Here is a 22944-nt window from a genome sequence, read left to right as displayed (position 1 = left end):
ATTTGGTGGAGGAGGCTTACAAACTTGCATTGAAAGACGAAGAATACATTAGAAAGAAGGATGTGCATAACACAAAAAGCCCTCACATGCTTGTGAACGGAAATCAGGATGATTATTTTTTGTATCCTAACTCACCAAACCCAAGATGAGGCCGCAAGGGAGAGGAGAGAAAAAGGAAGTGGATTAAAAAGCCACCTCCAGAGTGTTCCTCTGAGTGTTTTAAAAGAAAATCCAAAGATGAAATTCAGCTTGGAAAGATTTGGGAAGGTGCACATGCAGAATTCAAAATCGTTGGAGGAAGAAGATGGCAGTATCAATGCCTTCATGATTTGTTGGGGGGGGGGGGGGGGGGAATGGGTTAGTGGGTGACGTTCATGTTACATTGTAAACTGATTGAAGCATCATGCAACATTAGGGTTGATTTTGAAGTGGGATAAGCAGATCGAGTTGTTGAATCCAATAAGTACTCAACAGTGTGGGTTGTGACGTTCGTGTTACATCGTAAACTGATTGAAGCATCATACAACATTAGGGTTGATTTTGAAGCGGGATAAGCAGATTGAGTTGTTGAATCCAAAAAGTACTCAACAGTGTCAAATTCCTTCCAACCGGCTGGAGAGGGAGAAGATGGATCGTACAAATGTACATTCCATATTGCAATCGTCTAGGTGGAATCAGAATTGTTCTGCGATGGTTGTTCTTAACTGGGTTCTTCAATTTCTGTCTGATTCGTCGCCCTAAGTATTTTTCAGGTAGACCTTTGGGTGGGGTTGTATCTTGTTCTTCTTTTGTCTTTGGCTTTTGCTTTGTTGTTGTCTTTGTTTTGGCTTTTGGCCTTAATAAAATTTCATCTTTCAAAAAGACAAAAGCTTGGAAAAGACACATTGAAAATGATTTCAGCCAAGAGCTTTGGTGAATACATCAGCTAGCTGATCTTGAGACCTGACATATGTAGGGATTGCACCACTTGAGACTTTCTCGTGTATAAAATAACAGTCAACCTCAATATGCTTGGTCTTGTGAAAAACTAGGTTGCTTGCAATATGAGTGGCCATTTGATTATCACGGAACAATTGTAATTGAGTATTCATAACAAACCCCATTTCATTTAGAAGCTTCTTTAACAATACTAACTGACACATAGTGTAAGCCATAGCTCGATGCTCAGCTTTAGTGTTAGATTGCGCCACCATGCTCAGCTTCTTGCTCTTCCAGTATTAAACTATCGTAAGGAAGACTGAAGATTGATGCCTTCTTTTGAGCTAGCAACCACTATCGTAAGGAAGACTGAAGATTGCCCAAATCCTTTGTTAGAAAGTGGCCTTGAAGATGTCTCTTAAGGTCCTCAATCCCTTACTGTTGCTGCCTCTAATCACAATATCATCCACATATACAACCAATGCAATTGGTCTAGATATACTTTTGCATATGAAAACCGAATGATCGGCTTGACTTTACTGCAACCCATATGCTAACATTACTTTGCTAAACTTGTTTAAACCATGCACGTGGAGATTACTTCAACCCATATATTGCCTTTTTGAACCTATAGATCATATATGACTCCCCACGAGCAACAAACCTAGGTGGTTTCTCCATATATACCTCTTCTACGAGATCACCATGTAGAAACACATTTTTAACATCAAATTAAAACAATGGCCAGCTATGATTAATGGCCAAAAACATTATAGTACGGATGGAGTTGAGTTTTGCAACAGGGGAAAAGGTCTCTATATAATCCAAGCTGAGAGTAAGAGTATAACCCATAGCAACTAAACAAACTTTCAACCTTTCCACAGTACCATGGGCTTGAACAGGCTCATATTCAAGCTTTAATCCTGATAAAAGTTTGGTCATCTTAAATTCTTCATGCTACTGACATTGACTTTCTAGATCATTTGTAAGGGATTAATATACATTTAAATCTTCCCAAATGCTTTTAAGTTTCGAAAACTATTCCCAAGGGACTAGTCACCGTATTTCTTGAAACAATCGATATGTATGAGAGATGTTTTTATGTGATGAATATATCTCTCATACTGTATCCCATACTTCCTTGGCAATATGAAGAAACACAACATTTGCACTAATGGATTGTTCCATACTATTCCATAACCATGTCATGATTTGAGTGTTCTCCTAAACCCACTCATCGTATCTACTATCATTCTTCTCAGGCTTCGTGGAGGTCAAGTATTTTAGCTTTCTTTTGGCAATCAAGAAGACTTCCACAAACTTTGAACATTAAAGATAATTTGCCCCATTCAGCTTTGTGGAGGTTATTTGAGCCCCTAGAAAGTTAGATGGACAAATATAATCAGATTTGTTCTCAATTTTTTGTCTCCATCCAAACAAAAAATCAAGCGAACTAAATGCACTTGGCACTGAAATGCTTTTACACTTGAAAGCTTCAATACCTTGAGCTAACACAAACAACACACTGGATGCAATATATCAATCAGCCCAGCACATCACAGTAGAACAATCATGCTTCTTAGTTCCATATGTCTTCAAACAATGAGAATGACCACATTCATCGGTCATGGCTTCACGTGCATGCCATCAACAATAGCCCAACGCACAAACAAAAGAAACAAAACCCTATATTCTGTAAAGAACTCTCAGACTAAGAGAGAAAAGGGAACAAGAAGTGAAGAGGAATAAGGAGTAAAGGGTTTTAAGAGAAGAAGAGGGGAAGACTCTAGCTTGCTGAAACCTTCTCTGATACCCTAGTTTGAGAAAAGAAGGGAGAGAAAGAAGAGAAGAGAGAGAGAAAAGATGGACCGTACAAGTGTATGTCCCAGAGTAAAATCACTCAGGTGGACCACACGGTTGTATCGCCTACGCACTTATTGACTTTAACAAGGATGGACTTCCCTCTAAAAATCTGCACTTTTTAAAATACCCATGAAAATTTTAAAGTGAATTAAACGACAGTGGCATTTTCTTAAGGTTGTTATGTCTAATATCCCTATTTACTTCTTCTCCCTCCTCATTTGTCCGTCTACGGTGATGCGTAGAATCGACAAACTAAGGAGAGACTTCTTGTGGAGTGGCAAGGAAAACCAGAAGAAATTCCACCTTTTGGACTAGCAAGAAGTTTGCAGCCATTTTAGAAATGAAGGTGCTAGCGTAAAAAATTTGAAGGCCATGAGCAAGGCCCTCCTGGGGAAGTGGACCTGGAGACTCGGTTCGAAACCGGAAGCTTTGTGGAATATCATCATCAAAGGAAAATATGGTTTGACTTCGGGTGGCTGGTGGACAAGGGATTCCACAGCTTACAGAGCCTCTATCATTTGGAAAGGTATCCTGTGTTACAAAAAGGTGGTCACTGATAATATCGCTTTCCAGTTGGGGAACGGTTCGGCGATTCAGTTCTGGGAGGATCAATGGATTGGGGACAGGTGTTTGAGGGACTTTCCCTTCAATCTATCGCCTGACTGTTAATAAAAATAGGCCTATCGATAGCTTCTTTTCCATCTTGGACTTTGGAATTGTTTGGGATATCAGATGCCGTAGAAACCTTCATGATTGGGAGGTGACCCATTATGTAGACCTTCTTTCTTGTATATCTAGGGCTAACCTGTCCACCTCTGAACCTGATAAGATTATCTGGACCAAAGATAAATCATCCAAGTTTTCCGTCAACTCCCTGTACTCCACTTTGATTTATTCCCACCACCTAGTCTCGCTGACCTCCCCTTTCATCTGGAGATACCCCATTCCTTCTAAATACATATGCTTTGCCTGGCTCGCTTCTAGAAATCGGATTCTCACAATGGACAATCTCATGAAGAAAGGTATGCAGCTCGTCCACATCTGTCTGTGCTGCATGGACAGTGATGAATCAGTCGATCATCTCCTCGTTCACTGCCCGTTTGTGTCTCATATTCTTCAGGATTTTCTCTCTCGCTTCAGCGTTGCTGGCTGTGTGCCCTCTTCTGCTTCCTCTCATCTTGCTTACTGGCACGAATTCAAGCTGGGTAAAGTGAGATCCAAGGTTTGGAAAATGGCAATTGTGGCCATCTGGTGGGCTGTTTGGAAGGAGAGAAATGATAGATGCTTCAACAACACTCATGCTTCGGCTCTGACTGTGGGATCTAAAGCAAAAAAACTTCCTAATTGAATGGGCTTCGAATGTGCCCATCCTCTCTGGTTTTGATTTTCTCTTTTTAGGCTTATAGTTTCCTTTTTTGTGCTTTCGGTTTCTGCTATCTCAGCAGACCTGTTTGTATCCTTTCTCCCGCTTTTAATATATCCCCGTTACTTCAATAATAATAATAATAATAATAATAATAATAAAAACTTGCATATGTGCCATGTGTGTTGTGGAATAATTGTCCCAACTTATTGAGTTGTGGCAACACAAGTTGTTATCTGGCCCTTTTCTCTAACGTTTCTGCTAAGACTATGCAAGGGTAACCATGATGCATAAGGTACTCATTCCCCCGCTTCTGGAAATGAATCATCATCATCAACATCTATAATCAGTTTACGTTATATAAAATCCTTCCAGATATTAAAATGGACGTATTAGCAATTGATTTAGGTTTTTGAAGCCATGCATAAAGTTTGAGAAATGGATGATTTTGACTTTTCTGCTTTGCTGAAAAACATTTTTCATGTAGTAGCAGCTGCTAGGAATCCTTGTTTCTGAAAATCTCTGGTGCAGACCTTGAGTTTTACTCTTGTTGTCAATGCTGTAGCTGCCTGGACTTACCAACGGGACTGAGTAGATTTGCCCTGATAGGGTGTGCCCAAACTCACTTGTTCTACATGTGCTTGAAATCTAGGCTCGGGACTGACCCATGACAACCATAAATTGGCCAAGGTTCAGCTTGAACCATGTCTATCTTTTTTTCTTTTCTTTTTTGGGACCTGTACATTAGTCCCTTGGCTGTCCTGCAGACCCTTAGAATCAGACTAAGGCCCAGCCCAGAATCTGGATGAGCCAACCTTGCCCACTGATGTGTGCAAGCCAGCCTAAACCCACCAACCTATGTCATCACTCTTCATGTCTGCTATGGCAAAATGACTTTTGCAGCTCTTGTCATCTGGAAATACATAAAGCTTCATTTGGAGAAGAGCTCGAATCTCTATTTCATGGTGCCATGCATGTTTCAAAGCTGCCTTGTTTGGAAAATGCATTGAGTGGAATGGACTCTCCTTGAAACTAGCCCAAAATGGCAGGTGAGCTTGTTTCTTCTAATAGAAGAAATCAGCACAATGGCCATTCGGGACCATTCCACTCATTGAGAATTCCAAAGTTGAAATGCAGCTCCATTCACTGATATATTGTTAATGTCACTGCTTTCTCATATCATATGATTCACATCTAGCGATTAGAAGTGTTGCTTTTTGTAGCAAAATAAACTTGGTGATGATGGAGCATTCAATGCAGGTGATACTAAGTGATGGTGACCTTTCAAGTTTAGCAAACCTAAAACATAATTTGGAGCTGAATCAATCGAGGACTGGAACTGAGGTATCAGAAAGTACTTTACAAGATGTGAATTTGGTGAGTTATGGTGATGTTTCTGATTCATAGCTTCCAACTTAAATATACGCAGATCCATTGATAACTGTTTTACTCCTCAATATTAGGCGTGTATTTGGATTATGTGTAATTGATGCAGCCATGGATTGGCCACACTCAATCTTGTTGACCGTTGGGCCCATCCCCCAGTCAAGGAAAAAGAAGCACACACTACAGCGATATGCTGTGTAAATGCTATAGTAACTATCTGGTTTTAGAAACTCAGGGCAGTTTTTAACTATTTAAATTTAGTAAAGAAAGAATAAGAACTTACATATGGTTGTTTTAAGGATAATCAAGGGTTGAAATCTATTAGGATTGAAGGATATTGGTTATAGGGTTTTGTTTATGTTTTATATTATCTATACATCAAAGACCTTCATTATTGTTCCTCTTTGATAATAATTGCTGCAATTTTTAGAGAAAAATCTTCTTGCCTTGTGTGTGATTTTTCAACTCCATTGGTAAAATCCTCTTGTAATCATGTTTCCTTCTCCCTTATTTCTTTTAATGTGAATTGGTATCTCTAGTTAGTCTATATGCATATTTGACTGATTTGTTATAGTTTGCACCAATTGGGTATCAGAGCCTTATTCGAAGAGGAAATTGGTAGTACAAAGAAAATCTGCCATTTGTGTGTACAGATTTTTGTTAAGATGCCTCGAAAGATTGAGACTCCAGGTCAGTGGTCCCAGTTTTGAAGGATACCAGACGAGTTGGTAATTAAGGCAACATTGGTGATGGGAACACTCTCCACAACATTCCAATCCAACAATAGGCGGGCCATGGTTCATAATCATCCAAGCCTTATCCCAATTAATTGGGGTCGACTACATGAATCCTGTTCCACCATTCCTCTCTATCAAGGGCCAGACTCTCAATTAGACCATAGGTTATCAAGTCTTTTCTCACTACATCCATCCACGTCCTTTTTGGCCTTCCCCTTTATAGCCTTTGACTTGAACCAACTCATTCCTTCTAACCCGCATGGTTCTTGGCCTCCATTGCTCATGACCGAACTATCCAAGTTTACTTTCCTGCATCTTATTACCTATTGGTGCTACCACTAAGTTCCCTTTGATGCATTCATTCCCAATTCTATACTTCCTTGTCTTGCCACTCATCCATCTCAACATCCTCTTGTCAGCTACACTCATCCTATGAAAATGTTGTTTCTTAACTATCCAACATGGTATTTAATCAGGCGGGCCCTAGTTATGAAGAATAATTTTTTTTGGAAGGTACTCACTGGAATTAGAGATAGTTATGCTCGCCAACCTATACTTGAGGAGCTAGATTTGATGGAGATCAGTTATGTCCCTGCAATGGAAGAGAAAGAAAAGTGCATGATTAAACAAAATTCTTAAATTTGCAAAGGGGTTCAACAATTCATGTCAATTATTTCATGGAATCATTGAGAAATATGTGCTTTAATTTATAGTTTCCAAATCACATCTATAAGATGGTCAACTACACAACCATAAAAGTAGCACTGTAGAGAAATCAAATATATCATGCTCCAATATTTATTCAAGATATATATTGTTAGATTATCTTAGCCTGCTTACATTTCTTTTTAAATCCTAGACGTCTCTGGCAACCCATCTTTGATATGCATACTATCTTGGACTGATCATTCCTCTTCTTTCTTTTTTTTGAAAGGCCCAAAGGGCTACAGTGAAACGACAACAGCATAAGCTTGATCAAGAAAGAAACACTCAACAAGACCCTTGGATCTTGAAGCCCAATCCACAACATCTGACTTTGCGCACCCCCCCCCCCAACATATTTTCTTTTCCAAAACCGTTTAGCCGCTGGTTTTGGGATGGGCCATGATGAAAAATCTAGGAGATGATGAAGCCCCAACTATTTATTTTCCCCTAAAGAGGCCAAAAACCAGCCAACATAACTAACTTCCACGGCACCCTACCCTTTTTCCCAATCCTTATCCTATGCCATGCTAGGAGCAGATCCTCTTTCGACCCCAACATCACCCATGACACATGGAACATGACAAAGAAGTCTCCCACAGTCTGGCAAAAGGGCGATGGATGAATAAGTGGTTAATTGTCTCTGCATTGCGCATGCACATGACACAAATGTTGGGCATAATCATTGACCTCCTTTGGAGATTGTCAATTGTTAACACCCTGTCCTTGCCCACTAGCCAAGCAAAGGCCGTAACCTTGGGAGTGGCGCTGTAGTACCACACAAAGGCGATGGTAAGCACACCACTCGCCCATCAAAGATTGGAAATCAACCCGTCGAAGTATCCGACGGAAAATCGACCTGACGTATCCAACTTCCAAGCCATTGCATCATTCTCACCTGTCAAGGGATGAAAACCATAGATCCTCACTAAGAGCCGAGTGAAGTCATCGACCTCCTTATTCAATAAATTCCTCCTACATGTAGGATACCAAACCACATCCTCATCTAAGAGGGAAAAGCATCAACAAATGGGAGCGTTCGCCTTTGGAGAAAATGTTGCTAGTTTTGGGAATTTGTCTTGAAGTGAACCCTTTCCTAACCATATGTCTTCCCAAAACCGGATCCTCCTCCCATCCTCATAATGGATCAGTTATTCCTACAGGGCCAAATCATGAGCTGAGTCAAATTGTTCTCACTTTGTAGATTACAGGTTTTATGCAATGTATAGACTTCTAAAGTAGTCTTGAAGTGTTTAGAGAAGTATACCCTTAAATCTTCTAGAGTTCTCTAGTGGGTCTTGGAAAAAGAAAGTAGTGCAGATTATTCGAGAAAGATTCTAAAGTATTCATGGTCAGTGGATGATCGCAATGTGGCATCATCCTAGCCATCCATGTAAAGTAGCTAGAATTTTCTGAGACCTATATAAGGAGGGGTCCTCATTTGTTTCCATCAACAAGTTGTAAGCTTTGAAGCTCTTAAGTAATACAAAGCATTCTTCCATTCTCTTGTCTCTCCTACATCCTAGTGGCTTTGGTGCACATCACTTGGTGTTTGCACTTAGGGATAGGTTGACTCGATTGTGAGTTGAGTGTTGGACGGTCTATGCTTGGGGGAAGCACTTGGGTCATAGCAATATGCTACCCAAAATGCTTCTTCAACCTGGGTTGAAGTACATAATTGAGGGTCTTTTTCCAATTGCTGGAGTTTTTATGCAAGGTATCAAAACCTCAAACCATAAATCTCTATAAAACCACTACTTAGAGCCAAATCTTCTTAAGAACCAACACCAATAGGCTCCACAACCTAAAGTAACTTCAGGAAGCTTGGGACCTAGATGCTAATGCATGTATTGCCATACATCTATTTAGACAATATCATTAATCTTAAGAGGCTGCGGCATGGAGGAAATCTGTCTCTGGAAGTTGTGCATGTTTTGAGTTAAAAGAAGCTTGTTTGAGACTGCATTAACAACAGGGCTGAGTATGAGGCATGCACCGTTGGATTAAATGACTCAATCACCCTGAAGATGGAGACATTGGATGTGTTTGGAGATTGTTGGTCAATAGTCAGATGAATGGAGATTGGAAAATAAAAGGAAGCTAATCCCATATCAAATGTATTTGGAAAACTTGATTGAAGTGTTTGGCGAGATTTCCTTCACCTACATGTCCAGTATAACAAAAATAAATACGTGGATGTGCTTACTACTTTGGCCTCCATGATCGAGATGGCTGAATGGACATAACAGTGCACAGTTATAGTGGAGCAAGAACCTACTTATTACCATAGATCGAGAAACATATAAACTTCCATAGTATAACAATATTAAGTGCTACCTCGAGTGTCACGCGCTAAACTCGGTGAACGGGCTCATAGAATTCCCAAGCTCCGAATCCGGCGTTGAAAACCTTCGTAGTACCCTAATCTCGGCTCCTAGATCTCATATGTTGGGTTCCGATCCTAGGATCCCACAATGAGGATTTTCAGGGTGATTTTTTTGTTTTTTGTGTAAATGGGCATAACCACAAGTGTGACTCCCATTAATTGACACACCATTCAGAGATTAGCTAGGCAATTTGTCGTCAATGGTGGAACCACCCTTTAGAAGGTCTCATAACTAGAATTTTCTCCATTGCTTAGATGGGGAGGAAGTGGAGAAAGTTAACAACTTGTATTCAAGAAGGAATATGGGAGTCCCACATGAATGGCCATATGATGACCATGAAGATCCTGAGGCTAAGGCTATTATTCGAACCATGTTGGTGATGGATTGTCTCAAATAAGTGGTGAAATGCTTTAAATGTCAAGAACATGCAATCTAGATGCACAAAAGGTGTTTTGAGCTCCATATCCTGACTATGATGCCTAAATGTCATTGGAAAGTTCGTTCCTAGAGTGACAAATGTTTGCATATATATTTTGGTTGCAAATTGATTATTTTACTAAATGGTTTGAAGCTACACCCTAAACCAAAATTACAACCACATGTGACATAAGATATTTGAAGAATAACATTGTCAGTCGATATGGAGTGCCGAGTGAAATAATAATGCATAATAGAAGTTCAACATTCTTACAAAAAGTTCCATATTAAGCAGCATAAGTCAACTCCTTAAAGGCCTGTAGACAAGTGGAGTCAAGGTAGCCAGTAGAAGTTACCAATAACCTATTTCGGAAAAGAGAAGCATGCGTTATAGTAACATGCTAGCATTGGGGCTTTTAATCGGTTTGATTTTTGGGCCATCCTATTTTCATGAGGAGGACAACCCTGTTGGATGAATTTGGATGACATACAACACGGTGCACCCTACATGCAGCTAGTTGTATGATTTTTCATCCACAACTAGTTGCATGTGAACCTTCATATATATATATATATATATATATATATATATATATATATATATATATATATATATATATATATATATACACACACACATATGTAGTTATTTATGTGTATATATAACATTAAACAGCTAGCTTCAACTTTTCATTTAATTCCTTTTATACCCTGTTTGTCATACACGTTGCAGGACTATATGTGTGTCAGTTATAAGATGCCGATCAAGTGCCTGCACTTTAACAAGGGTCTGCCCAGAAGTTGGAGGGAGCCCAGAGGTGACAAATATAGTAATGTGATCAAGTTATATCCATCTGTCCATCGGTCACACAAAATTGTGGACAATCTCATGAATGGGTGTTCGCGAGTTCTTTGCATAGGTATGTGGACAATGGGCCCTTCATGAAAGATGGTTTCGATCTCTTACCTTGCACCATGTTTTAATGTGCAGCTGCATGTACATGGACAACTTAGACACATTTGCCTGTCAGGTTCACCATGATACTATATGTTTAGGATGGTGCACTAGTCCGCACAGTGCATGTAAAGGAAATTTTATGTGAAGAACGGTTGCAATTTAGCACATTATGCTGCAGATGCCACTTCTGCTTGCATGTGTTATGGGTCAGCTTACATGCATGAGACTGCATAACATATCTAATTCCACCGACACTTGAGCCTTAGGCACATATGTTACATAGCAGATTTGGAAGTCGACATCAAAATGATGGTGCCCAACAGATGGGCACCGTGGATCATGGCCAGTTGCAACAAAGGCTTGTGTGAGGCATGTTATGGGTGGCGTAATGAATCCAGAGCAGGAGTTTGTTTTCTATGTCATGACCGAGATCTCATTATTTCTTGCTCTATTGGGGCCCTCATGTTTAGTGGTTAGATGATCGGGAATTGCGGAAAAAAAAATTTGAATCGGAAAAAAAAAAGAAAAAAAAGAAGAGAAATCGGAGAGTACCTGTAGGCTGCGACGAAGATCGGTGATCGAAGGTGGGCCGTTCGACAGGTAAGTACGCTTTCCCTCTTCTTCAATTTCCCTCTTTCTTCGCTGATTGGAGAGTGTCTATGGGAATTCTTTCGAGATTCCGGTGAGAAATCATGCCGGATTGAGGAAACCTCGCCGCGAAAGTCGCTCCAGAACCGATGCGTTCGTGAAGGAGAGGGAAAGTGAAGGAGAGGGGTGCGGATGGGTGAAAATGGGATCGCAGATGGGTGAAGATGGAAATCGGATTGTGTACTGAGTTACTCAATACACTCTTATCGTACTGAGTAAACTCTTTTGGGCCCACTGTGAATTCACTGGTTTATCCACACCATCCATACGTTTTTCCAAATCATTTTAGAGGTTGAGCCCAAAACTGAAATATATCAAAAGCTCAAGTAGACCATACCAAAGGAAATAGTGGAAGTATTGATTTCCACCGTTGAAACATTTCTAAGGCCCCTGGTGATGTTTATTTGTCATCCAAATTGTTCATAAGATCACGCAGACATGGATGAATGGAAAACACAAATATCATCTTGATCTAAAACTTCTGTGGGCCCCGAGAACTTTTCAATGGTAGACTTCAATTCACACTATTTCAGGTGGTGTGGTCCACTTAAACTTTAGATATGATTAAATTTTGGTTTAAAGCCCTAAAATTATATGATAAAGCGGATGTATGGAGTTGATATAGTGCATGAATGACGGTGGGCCCCACAGAGTTTACTCAGTATGCTGAGTTACTCAATATGCAATCCACTTCCGTGAAAATGCGATCGATGCGTGGTGCGTTACTCAATACGCTCTTATCATACTTAGTAAACTCACTTGGGCCCACCTTTAATGTATGTGGTCCATCCACGCCGTCCATCGGTTTTTACTGATCATTTAAGTGGTTGAGCCCAAAATTGAACCATATCCACAACTCAAGTGGACCACATTACAGGAAATAGAGTTGAATGAATGTTGACCATTAAAAACATTCCGGATCCTAGAAGTTTTAGATCAAGCTGATGTTTATTGTTTCCCTTCATCTAGATCTTTATGACCTAATCAGCAAATTGGATGTCAAATAAATAGTACAGTAGGCCTTAAGAGGATTTTAATGATGGATATCCAATCATTATTTTTTTCATGTGGTGTGGTCCACTTGAGATATATATACCTATCCTTTTTTTTAACAATCCCTTAAATGATCCGTTAAAATAGATGAACGTAATGGATGAAACAAATACACTATGGTGGGAACCACGGAGCACTGACCACTAGCATTAATGCAACTGACATTTAATGCTTTGTGCATTTTAATGCAACCAAGCTTATTATTTGGTGTGGTCCACTTGAACGTTGGATCTGCCTTAATTTTGTGCTCATGCCTTAAAATAATATGAGAAAAGGGATTGACGACTTGGATGTATAGATACATCATTGTGGGCCCACCCACAGAACCGCCCGTTCAAAGCTAAGGATGGGCGGGGGTAGTACGCAATCCACGTCCTGACAAGTTGCGTAGCCAAACTGATTACTGAAGTGACGCACCAAGTTCTATAGGGCCCACCATGATGTATGCGGTGTATCTACACCGTCCATACATTTGGCTATATTATTTTAAGGCATGAGACAAAAAATGAGTCAGATCCAAATCTGGAGTGGACCCCACCACAGAAAACAGTGGGGAGAGGGACGCCCACCGTTGAAACCTTCCAAAGGTCCACTATGATGTTTATCTGAAATCCAACCTGTCTATAAGTTAAGACAGACATGAAAGAAGGGAAAAAATAAATTTCAGCTTGATCGAAAACTTTTGTGGTCCTTAGAAATTTTTAATGGTGGGCGTCACTCTCTCCACTGTTTTCTGTGGTGGGGTCCACTCGAGCTTTTGATTTGACTCATTCTTTTCTCATGGCCTAAAATGATATCTCCAAATAGTTATGTTTTCATACATGACTATGATATATTTATAAATATCATGCATCCAATTTAAATATAGTTGCATTAGTTCAGTTAAATATCTCATAACTTAGGACCCTAGACAAAGGAAACTTATTATGTACATATTTTTTTTGAGATGTTATGATTTAAAATTGTGTATTAAAGGCTTTTTTAACAATCCTCAAAGTTTCATTAAAAATTTCAACCATTTCCTTAATGTTTCCCCATGTTTCCCAAAAAGTGCGATAAATTATGCGATACAAACGATATATCCCATGCGATAACCGATACGTATCTGTATCTCAAGGGTGCCCAACAGATGGGCACCGTGGATCATGGCCAGTTGCAACAAAGGCTTGTGTGAGGCATGTTATGGGTGGCGTAATGAATCTAGAGCAGGAGTTTGTTTTCTATGTCATGACTGAGATCTCATTATTTCTTGCTCTATTGGGGCCCTCATGTTTAGTGGTTAGATGATCGGGAATTCGGCATTGTCCATGTTCTAGATTTTATGCTATATTAGCCATCTTAAGAATCTTAGATTCTTAGGTTGAGTGGATGATTTGAGCCATCACTGTGTTGATGAATTTACAAAACTGCAAAGAAAATTTTCTATTGTGCACATTCAACTCTATAAATCAATGATCAGGATGATCATTGAAGTGTGATTATTGGATCTAGTTATGGTAGTACTGGGAACATGGATGGTTCAAGTCTTTGTATAATCCTCTAGCATGTAGGTCCCAATGGGTGGTGATCCAAAGTGGGAACATACCACGAAAATGAACTTCAAAGCAATGTTTCTACAATCCTATTATTGGTAGGGATTTCATTTTGCATCATTCGCAACTCAGGGACTGACGTGTCTCAACACCCACTGGAGTTGCATGCTGAGATGGTCCGATTATTTGAACCATCCATATTCTCTTTATAACCATAAATAAGCTATTGTCCCATAATCAGTGTTCGAAATATCAGTATCACGTTACATATCGCATCCCTGGGATACAAATACATACTGGTTATCACATGGGATATATCGGTTGTATCGCGTAATGTATCGTTGTTGTTGGAAACATGACGAAACATTGGAAATCGGTCGAATTTTTTCAATGAAATTTCAGTGATTGTTAAAAAAGACATCAATACACACTTACAAATCAAAACATTACAAAAAACAAGCGCACATAATAGGTTTTCTTTGTATGGGGTCCTAATCTGTGCGTTGTCTAACTAAATTGATGCGAGTATATTCAAAGTTTATTCATATAATTTATAAATGTAAAAAGACGTGTGGAAACACAAGCAATACATTCAAAAGCAAAAGAAGAATCACTAAATCAGGTTACATACATGTTTGATTTTATGTTTGGACACAGACTGTAACCGATTTGTGAGAAATTGGAAAAATTTTGACTTTTTTTTCAATTTTCCACAACTAGATCCTTCTCCTCCAAATCTCAAATCGAAGCTCCCAATCCATGATTTTTCATACAAAACATGAAAAAACATAGATTTGTAACAGTTCAACACTGATTTAACATGATTTACAGAAAAAATGATCGAAAAATAAAAAATGCTCACCGGATCGAACATGTGGGATATATCCCACTACTTGTGTGTTTCGTATCGCACAGGTGGCATACAAGAAATATCGTGGGATATATCGGCCGATATCGTCGATATTTAAAACAATGCCCATAATCACACTTTAATAATGATTTTCACCATTGATTTTTAGATTTGAATGTGAGATATTGAAATTTTCTTTTCATCCACAAATAGTTTAAAAGTGTTTCACATCCCTTGATGTTCTCCTCATTGTACCTCTGGTAAATCTTTCGATATCTTACTAGGATCATTGATGTATTGGAGCAATTTACAGCCTATGAGCAATCTACAGTGAGGGTCACCAAATGATTATTCCGGATCATGCCAACTTGATCTAAGCAGGCTCCATCACTAGGGCACACATGGAAAGTCCCGCCGTAGGTAGGGGTGAAAGTGGGTAAGGTCCGTGTCTAGCTCTCTCTAGTTGGACTTTTGCTATGGTCGATGGCCCACAAGCTCAGCTTAAGCATGAGTTTTGAGCCTTGACAACTTACAGGGCTAGACCTGAGTTTCGTTACGCATAAAGGCTCAATGCCATACTGCTTTCCGGCTCAACTATTTTGACGTTCTTGGGATGGGTACTGGGCTAGTGAGACGCTTATTTTTGGGGTTGGGCTCAGCCCGGCAAAGGTGTTTGACTTGCAGCTGGCTGGGCTCGAAAAATCTTCCACCTAAATTTTAGAAAGTGTAAATTAATTTGAAATACGTAGGTTTAAAATTCTTGAGTGACTGATACATTCTTAAAAAAACTAAAGGATAAGGCTATTGATAGGGTGAAATGCTCACTTGCGCACCAGTTCTCACGAAAACTTTTTGAGAACTCAGCTCATGTGATATGAGCCCAAAATCTGAACGGATAAAATGTGGTACCCAAATCTGAATTTGATTAATTTAAAAATACTTAATCTACCTCCACTATCTTCAGCAACCTCTATCTTCACCTACTTCCACTACCTTCACCAACCCCCACTATCTTCACCAACCTCCACTGTCTTTTCCTACCTCTACTTTTCTTACTTCCACTAATTTCAAAATTAGAATCTTAACCCTTCATCTAAGGACATGTGTCATTGTCTAGTCAGCTTTAACGATGACTTTTTTATCCCTAGAATATCTCTAAACCTTATAAATAGGTAAAAGGGTCTCTAAATTTTTTCTTCATATAGATGCTCTAAATCATAAAAAATGTGAATTGAGAATTAGATATATTTTGTTAAAAGGTAAATTTCTTTCTTTTAAATTTAATTTTTTACGCTATTTAAAAATAATAATTACATTTCATTTGTATAATGTTAAAATTTATCACTAGTGATTTTAAGATCACTATGTGATATTCATACTAATTTTGAATTCATTTACCACCATTACTTAGATGACTAAACTTGTGCATATTTTTATTTGTATTGTAGGAGATGCAAACTAAAATAATTTAAGTTGATTGGGATATTAGAGGAACCTAAAAGGCAAATTATACTACATTTTAATTCAAATTTCATTTGTAATAATTTCTACAACTTTTGTTTATATTCAAAATTCTTTGTTAAACAATGCATCACTATTTGCTCAACGGTATGGTTTCTCTGTCTATCCATGCGTCAACTCTCCTAGCTTTCCTAATTTTTAAAATAGATAATGATTTTGCATCACCAATAAATCAAATAAATCCCATTGAATGTCATAATCAACACCAATAAGAGGACTTTTCAACCCATAGAGAAAGATCAACACATTCGCTAAATGATTCAATACCATTTAGGAGAGTGCAAGTATCAATCCTTTTGGGAGAGTGCAATTTTAAAAGATGAGACTCTTAAACCCAAGGGGGAAACTCTCAAACAAAATAGCTTGAAATGCTTTTTTTAAAAAAACTCTATAATACTTCGGGAATGATAAAATCCAAAACAACGGAAACAGAAACAGAAAAGCAAGAAAGCAACAAAACTAATTGCCTTCCATGATCAACTATTTTATTGTCTTTTCAGGTGGAAACTAAATATTTGAAATGGGAGTCTGCATCAGTAGCGGATCTCCAAGATTGCAACCCCGACATAGTGTAAGTATGATTTTTTTAAAAAGAAAATTTATTTATTTATATATTTATTTATATCATCAATTTCATGTACTTTCTCTCTGCAGTTTGGGTGCAGATGTAATGTATGATCCGTTATGTGTACCGCATCTTATTCGAGTGCTTACCATTCTTTTGGCTCGAAAGGAGTATAAACCTCATCGATGGATGGAAAATTGTTGTAATGGAACCCTCAGAAACGGTCACATAAATGATGAAAACAACTATGGGGATGGAGGGTCACTAAATTTCAATCGTAGTAGAACTTGTGAACACACACCTAAGAATAACAACAACGTTTACAAGTTCGATTCTCATCGATGCAAAACATGTAGATGTAATGGGTTAAATAAGAAACATAATGATAGTAGCCGTGGATATTGTACCTCCTCAGGTGAAGCAAGTTGTTATGATGCATCGGTTTGTAAATCTGCATATGATGGGAGTAAGGATGGTGGACCAATCGCTTACATAGCAACAGTTATCCGCAATCCAGATACATTTGATTGTTTTTTGAGATTAACTACCCAAGCCGGTCTCTCCGTAGTGGATATAACTGAAATGTGGAAGCCATTGAATTTACTTCCGTACATGATTTCATACGATCGGTCAAGTATACGATTATTAAGTGTCCGCTTCATGTAACCAAAATTTTGAATTTGGTATTTGGGCATTAGAATTGCATCAATCAATGTTACATTATTGAAGAACTCGAGAGCAAAGTTTGTGTCTACTTGTCACTATAATTTTATTGATTACAAATATTTCATCTTTAGACATTCCTAATAATCTAGATGGTGGCCTGCATGCAAATGAATGGTTAAAAATGGAAGTGTTCATGACCCACATTTGAAACAAGCGCACATAATAGGTTTTCTTTGTATGGGGTCCTAATCTGTGCGTTGTCTAACTAAATTGATGCGAGTATATTCAAAGTTTATTCATATAATTTATAAATGTAAAAAGACGTGTGGAAACACAAGCAATACATTCAAAAACAAAAGAAGAAGCACTAAATCAGGTTACATACATGTTTGATTTTATGTTTGGACACAGACTGTAACCGATTTGTGAGAAATTGGGAAAATTTTAACTTTTTTTTCAATTTTCCACAACTAGATCCTTCTCCTCCAAATCTCAAATCGAAGCTCCCAATCCATGATTTTTCATACAAAACATGAAAAAACATAGATTTGTAACAATTCAACACTAATGTAACATGATTTACAGAAAAAAATGATCGAAAAATAAAAAATGCTCACCGGATCGAACATGTGGGATATATCCCACTACTTGTGTGTTTTGTATCGCACAGGTGGCATACAAGAAATATCGTGGGATATATCGGCCGATATCGTCGATATTTAAAACAATGCCATAATGACACTTTAATAATGATTTTCACCATTGATTTTTAGATTTGAATGTGAGATATTGAAATTTTCTTTTCATCCACAGTTTAAAAGTGTTTCACATCCCTTGATGTTCTCCTCATTGTACCTCTGGTAAATCTTTCGATATCTTACTAGGATCATTGATGTATTGGAGCAATTTACAGCCTATGAGCAATCTACAGTAAGGGTCACCAAATGATTATTCCGGATCATGCCAACTTGATCTAAGCAGGCTCCATCACTAGGCACACATGGAAAGTCCCGCCGTAGGTAGGGGTGAAAGTGGGTTAGGTCCGTGTCTAGCTCTCTCTAGTTGGACTTTTGCTATGGTCGATGGTCCACAAGCTCGGCTTAAGCATGACTTTTGAGCCTTGACAACTTACAGGGCTAGACCTGAGTTTCGTTACGCATAAAGGCTCAATGCCACACTGCTTTCCGGCTCAACTATTTTGACGTTCTTGGGATGGGTACTAGGCTAGTGAGATGCTTATTTTTGGGGTTGGGCTCAGCCTGGCAAAGGTGTTTGACTTGCAGCTGGCTGGGCTCGAAAAATCTTCCACCTAAATTTTAGAAAGTGTAAATTAATTTGAAATACGTACGTTTAAAATTCTTGAGTGACTGATACATTCTTAAAAAAACTAAAGGATAAGGCTATTGATAGGGTGAAATGCTCACTTGCGCACCAGTTCTCACGAAAACTTTTTGAGAACTCAGCTCATGTGATATGAGCCCAAAATCTGAACGGATAAAATGTGGTACCCAAATCTGAATTTGATTAATTTAAAAATACTTAATCTACCTCCACTATCTTCGGCAACCTCTATCTTCACCTACTTCCACTACCTTCACCAACCCCCACTATCTTCACCAACCTCCACTGTCTTTTCCTACCTCTACTTTTCTTACTTCCACTAATTTCAAAATTAGAATCTTAACCCTTCATCTAAGGACATGTGTCATTGTCTAGTCAGCTTTAACGATGACTTTTTTATCCCTAAAATATCTCTAAACCTTATAAATAGGTAAAAGGGTCTCTAAATTTTTTCTTCATATAGATGCTCTAAATCATAAAAAAATGTGAATTGAGAATTAGATATATTTTGTTAAAAGGTAAATTTCTTTCTTTTAAATTTAATTGTTTACACTATTTAAAAATAATAATTACATTTCATTTGTATAATGTTAAAATTTATAACTAGTGATTTTAAGATCACTATGTGATATTCATACTAATTTTGAATTCATTTACCACCATTACTTAGATGACTAAACTTGTGCATATTTTTATTTGTATTGTAGGAGATGCAAACTAAAATAATTTAAGTTGATTGGGATATTAGAGGAACCTAAAAGGCAAATTATACTACATTTTAATTCAAATTTCATTTGTAATAATTTCTACAACTTTTGTTTATATTCAAAATTCTTTGTTAAACAATGCATCACTATTTGCTCAACAGTATGGTTTCTCTGTCTATCCATGCGTCAACTCTCCTAGCTCTCCTAATTTTTAAAATAGATAATGATTTTGCATCACCAATAAATCAAATAAATCCCATTGAATGTCATAATCAACACCAATAAGAGGACTTTTCAACCCATAGAGAAAGATCAACACATTCGCTAAATGATTCAATACCATTTAGGAGAGTGCAAGTATCAATCCTTTTGGGAGAGTGCAATTTTAAAAGATGAGACTCTTAAACCCAAGGGGGAAACTCTCAAACAAAATAGCTTGAAATGCTTTTTAAAAAAAACTCTATAATACTTCGGGAATGATAAAATCCAAAACAACGGAAACAGAAACAGAAAAGCAAGAAAGCAACAAAACTAATTGCCTTCCATGATCAACTATTTTATTGTCTTTTCAGGTGGAAACTAAATATTTGAAATGGGAGTCTGCATCAGTAGTGGATCTCCAAGATTGCAACCCCGACATAGTGTAAGTATGATTTTTTTAAAAAGAAAATTTATTTATTTATTTATTTATATCATTAATTTCATGTACTTTCTCTCTGCAGTTTGGGTGCAGATGTAATGTATGATCCGTTATGTGTACCGCATCTTATTCGAGTGCTTACCATTCTTTTGGCTCGAAAGGAGTATAAACCTCATCGATGGATGGAAAATTGTTGTAATGGAACCCTCAGAAACGGTCACATAAATGATGAAAACAACTATGGGGATGGAGGGTCACTAAATTTCAATCGTAGTAGAACTTGTGAACACACACCTAAGAATAACAACAACGTTTACAAGTTCGATTCTCATCGATGCAAAACATGTAGATGTAATGGGTTAAATAAGAAACATAATGATAGTAGCCATGGATATTGTACCTCCTCAGGTGAAGCAAGTTGTTATGATGCATCGGTTTGTAAATCTGCATATGATGGGAGTAAGGATGGTGGACCAATCGCTTACATAGCAACAGTTATCCGCAATCCAGATACATTTGATTGTTTTTTGAGATTAACTGCCCAAGCCGGTCTCTCCATAGTGGATATAACTGAAATGTGGAAGCCATTGAATTTACTCCCGTACATGATTTCATATGATCGGTCAAGTATACGATTATTAAGTGTCCGCTTCATGTAACCAAAATTTTGAATTTGGTATTTGGGCATTCGAATTGCATCAATCAATGTTACATTATTGAAGAACTCGAGAGCGAAGTTTATGTCTACTTGTCACTATAATTCTATTGATTACAATTATTTCATCTTTAGACATTCCTAATAATCTAGATGGTGGCCTGCGTGCAAATGAATGGTTAAAAATGGAAGTGGTCATGACCCACATTTGATGTGTCTAGTCTACTAAGTTAGGATCATTTGATTGCTACTATTTTTTGGTTTGTGGTTCATTGATGATGGGCTCCATCAGATAAGTTAGGATCATTTGATTGCTACTATTTTTTGGTTTGTGGTTCATTGATGATGGGTTCCATCAGATAAGTGGTTCATGTGCATGGTGGATATTTTGGATATTTCTTGATAGACCAATGTTGTGTAGACACTTCCCATTTTATTATAGGCTACCTTTCATATTTAGCAAGGAATAGCACTATGAGAACCCATAATGTGACATTTTGCTTGACATGAGCATGATCAGGACAGTTCATTTGGTGGGCCATAATGTGGAAATGCTTATCCCAAAACTCACACTCATCAGATGATCTTAACCATCCTCGCCAGAAAGTGAATGGTTACAAAGGTGAGCAATGATCCATATATCTCTCTCATTTGGATGCTTATATGGATAGCGTGTCTCTTAGTATTATTCAGCTCAACCATATCGCACTTGAAACTTTCCATCAAACTATGGAGCGTTACTCGTCCCCAGCTCCCTATGGAGGCACACGTGCCAGTATGAAATACGTGTTTGAGATAATAGCTTTCCATCTCCCTGTAAATAACACTGATCTCTGCCTGGGAGATCAGACACTGCTCATGGGTCACTTTGCTGACCGTTAAAATGAATCTTTTTTTTTTTCTGGCCGTCAATTTATTTTGGATACTGTGGCCCACCTGAGGTGCGAATTGGCCGGATTTTTAGGTCAAAAGAGCAAAACATTGTAACCCACTTGATGGAAAGATCTGATCACGCACAGGTTCCATATTGGATTAGTGCCTGTCTGGATGCGTGTAGAATTTGTCAACCCTTCCCAAACAGGTGCAGAAGATACTCGCATGAATCCTTCCAGACACAAGTGCGAGTGAATTTGGCAGGCTGAAAAGTCAGGGTGGGCCACGAAGAAACAACGGTCCTTTAAAACATACCCAAATGGTCTGGATTACATCAGATTTCTTAAATACTTGCCAGATTGGCTAGCAAACCTCATTGTCCTTTCACATTTTGTAGATGAGAAATGCAACGGTTACTCCATTATGTGATATGACTGGCCCACTTGATTCGGGACAAGCTTCTGATAGGGTGCTGAGGTGGCTCCCTACTGTACACGTGGCATGTACCTCAAATAATAGTGGGACCCACAGTAGATATAATCGTATGTCGATCTAAACCATTCAAATAATGGGCCATCACAAATAGCGCATGATCTAAAATAGCTATGAGCAAATGGTTCGCTTAAAATAAATTTGTGAGTTCCTTTGCATATGCACCCTTCATTTTTGCCTATCTGTAAATAACCCCTTTCTCTTTTTGTATTTGTAAATGGCACCATCTATTTAGATTCGTCTAACAAACATCAATGACAGCCGTTGATGTTTTAAAATAACAATTTTTTATGACGTTTTTGCCTCATTTAAGTAGGGCAATGAGTGATCTGAATTTCTCACCCATAAGGGGGCCCTTGTTAGGTGGGGCACAAATGATCATAACTGCTCACTCATTAGGGGACAATGGATGATCTGAACCGCTCATCCAGCAGGTCCATCAGATCATCCAAACTGCTAACAAGTGGAGGCATCAAGTGGGGGAAAGTTGATGAATCTGAACCGTTTATCAAAACCGTTCATCAGGTAATACCTCATACAGATACCTCACTTGCATAAGATTCGAACCTTTTGTTTGGCTTGGATGGGAGAGTCCAAAAGTAAAATAGGTAGGGCAATCTTAACCATTTTCATGCCTCTAGATTGTGTACCATACATGTGTATGATATGA

The 22944-nt window shown here is 38.2% G+C and overlaps 1 protein-coding gene and 1 long non-coding RNA gene across 2 annotated transcripts in view; both read left to right on the top strand.

Annotated features, from left to right (window-relative positions):
• LOC131225011 (branched-chain-amino-acid aminotransferase-like protein 1) overlaps positions 1–22944 on the top strand; it is a 123088-nt gene that overhangs the window by 26822 nt on the left and 73322 nt on the right. Inside the window, exons 8-10 of the mRNA XM_058220439.1 lie at positions 5405–5521; positions 16836–16906; positions 16990–17562. Coding sequence (XP_058076422.1) covers positions 5405–5521; positions 16836–16906; positions 16990–17562 — 761 coding nt within the window. The remainder of the gene's footprint in view (positions 1–5404; positions 5522–16835; positions 16907–16989; positions 17563–22944) is intronic.
• LOC131226147 (uncharacterized) lies at positions 19482–21043 on the top strand. Its single transcript, XR_009161657.1, has 2 exons — positions 19482–20257; positions 20337–21043. It is a non-coding gene; the product is annotated as an uncharacterized LOC131226147 (long non-coding RNA).

Source organism: Magnolia sinica, chromosome 14 (genome assembly GCF_029962835.1).
Source record: "Magnolia sinica isolate HGM2019 chromosome 14, MsV1, whole genome shotgun sequence".
Lineage (NCBI taxonomy): Eukaryota > Viridiplantae > Streptophyta > Magnoliopsida > Magnoliales > Magnoliaceae > Magnolia > Magnolia sinica.
This window is presented reverse-complemented; position numbering and strand designations above follow the sequence as displayed.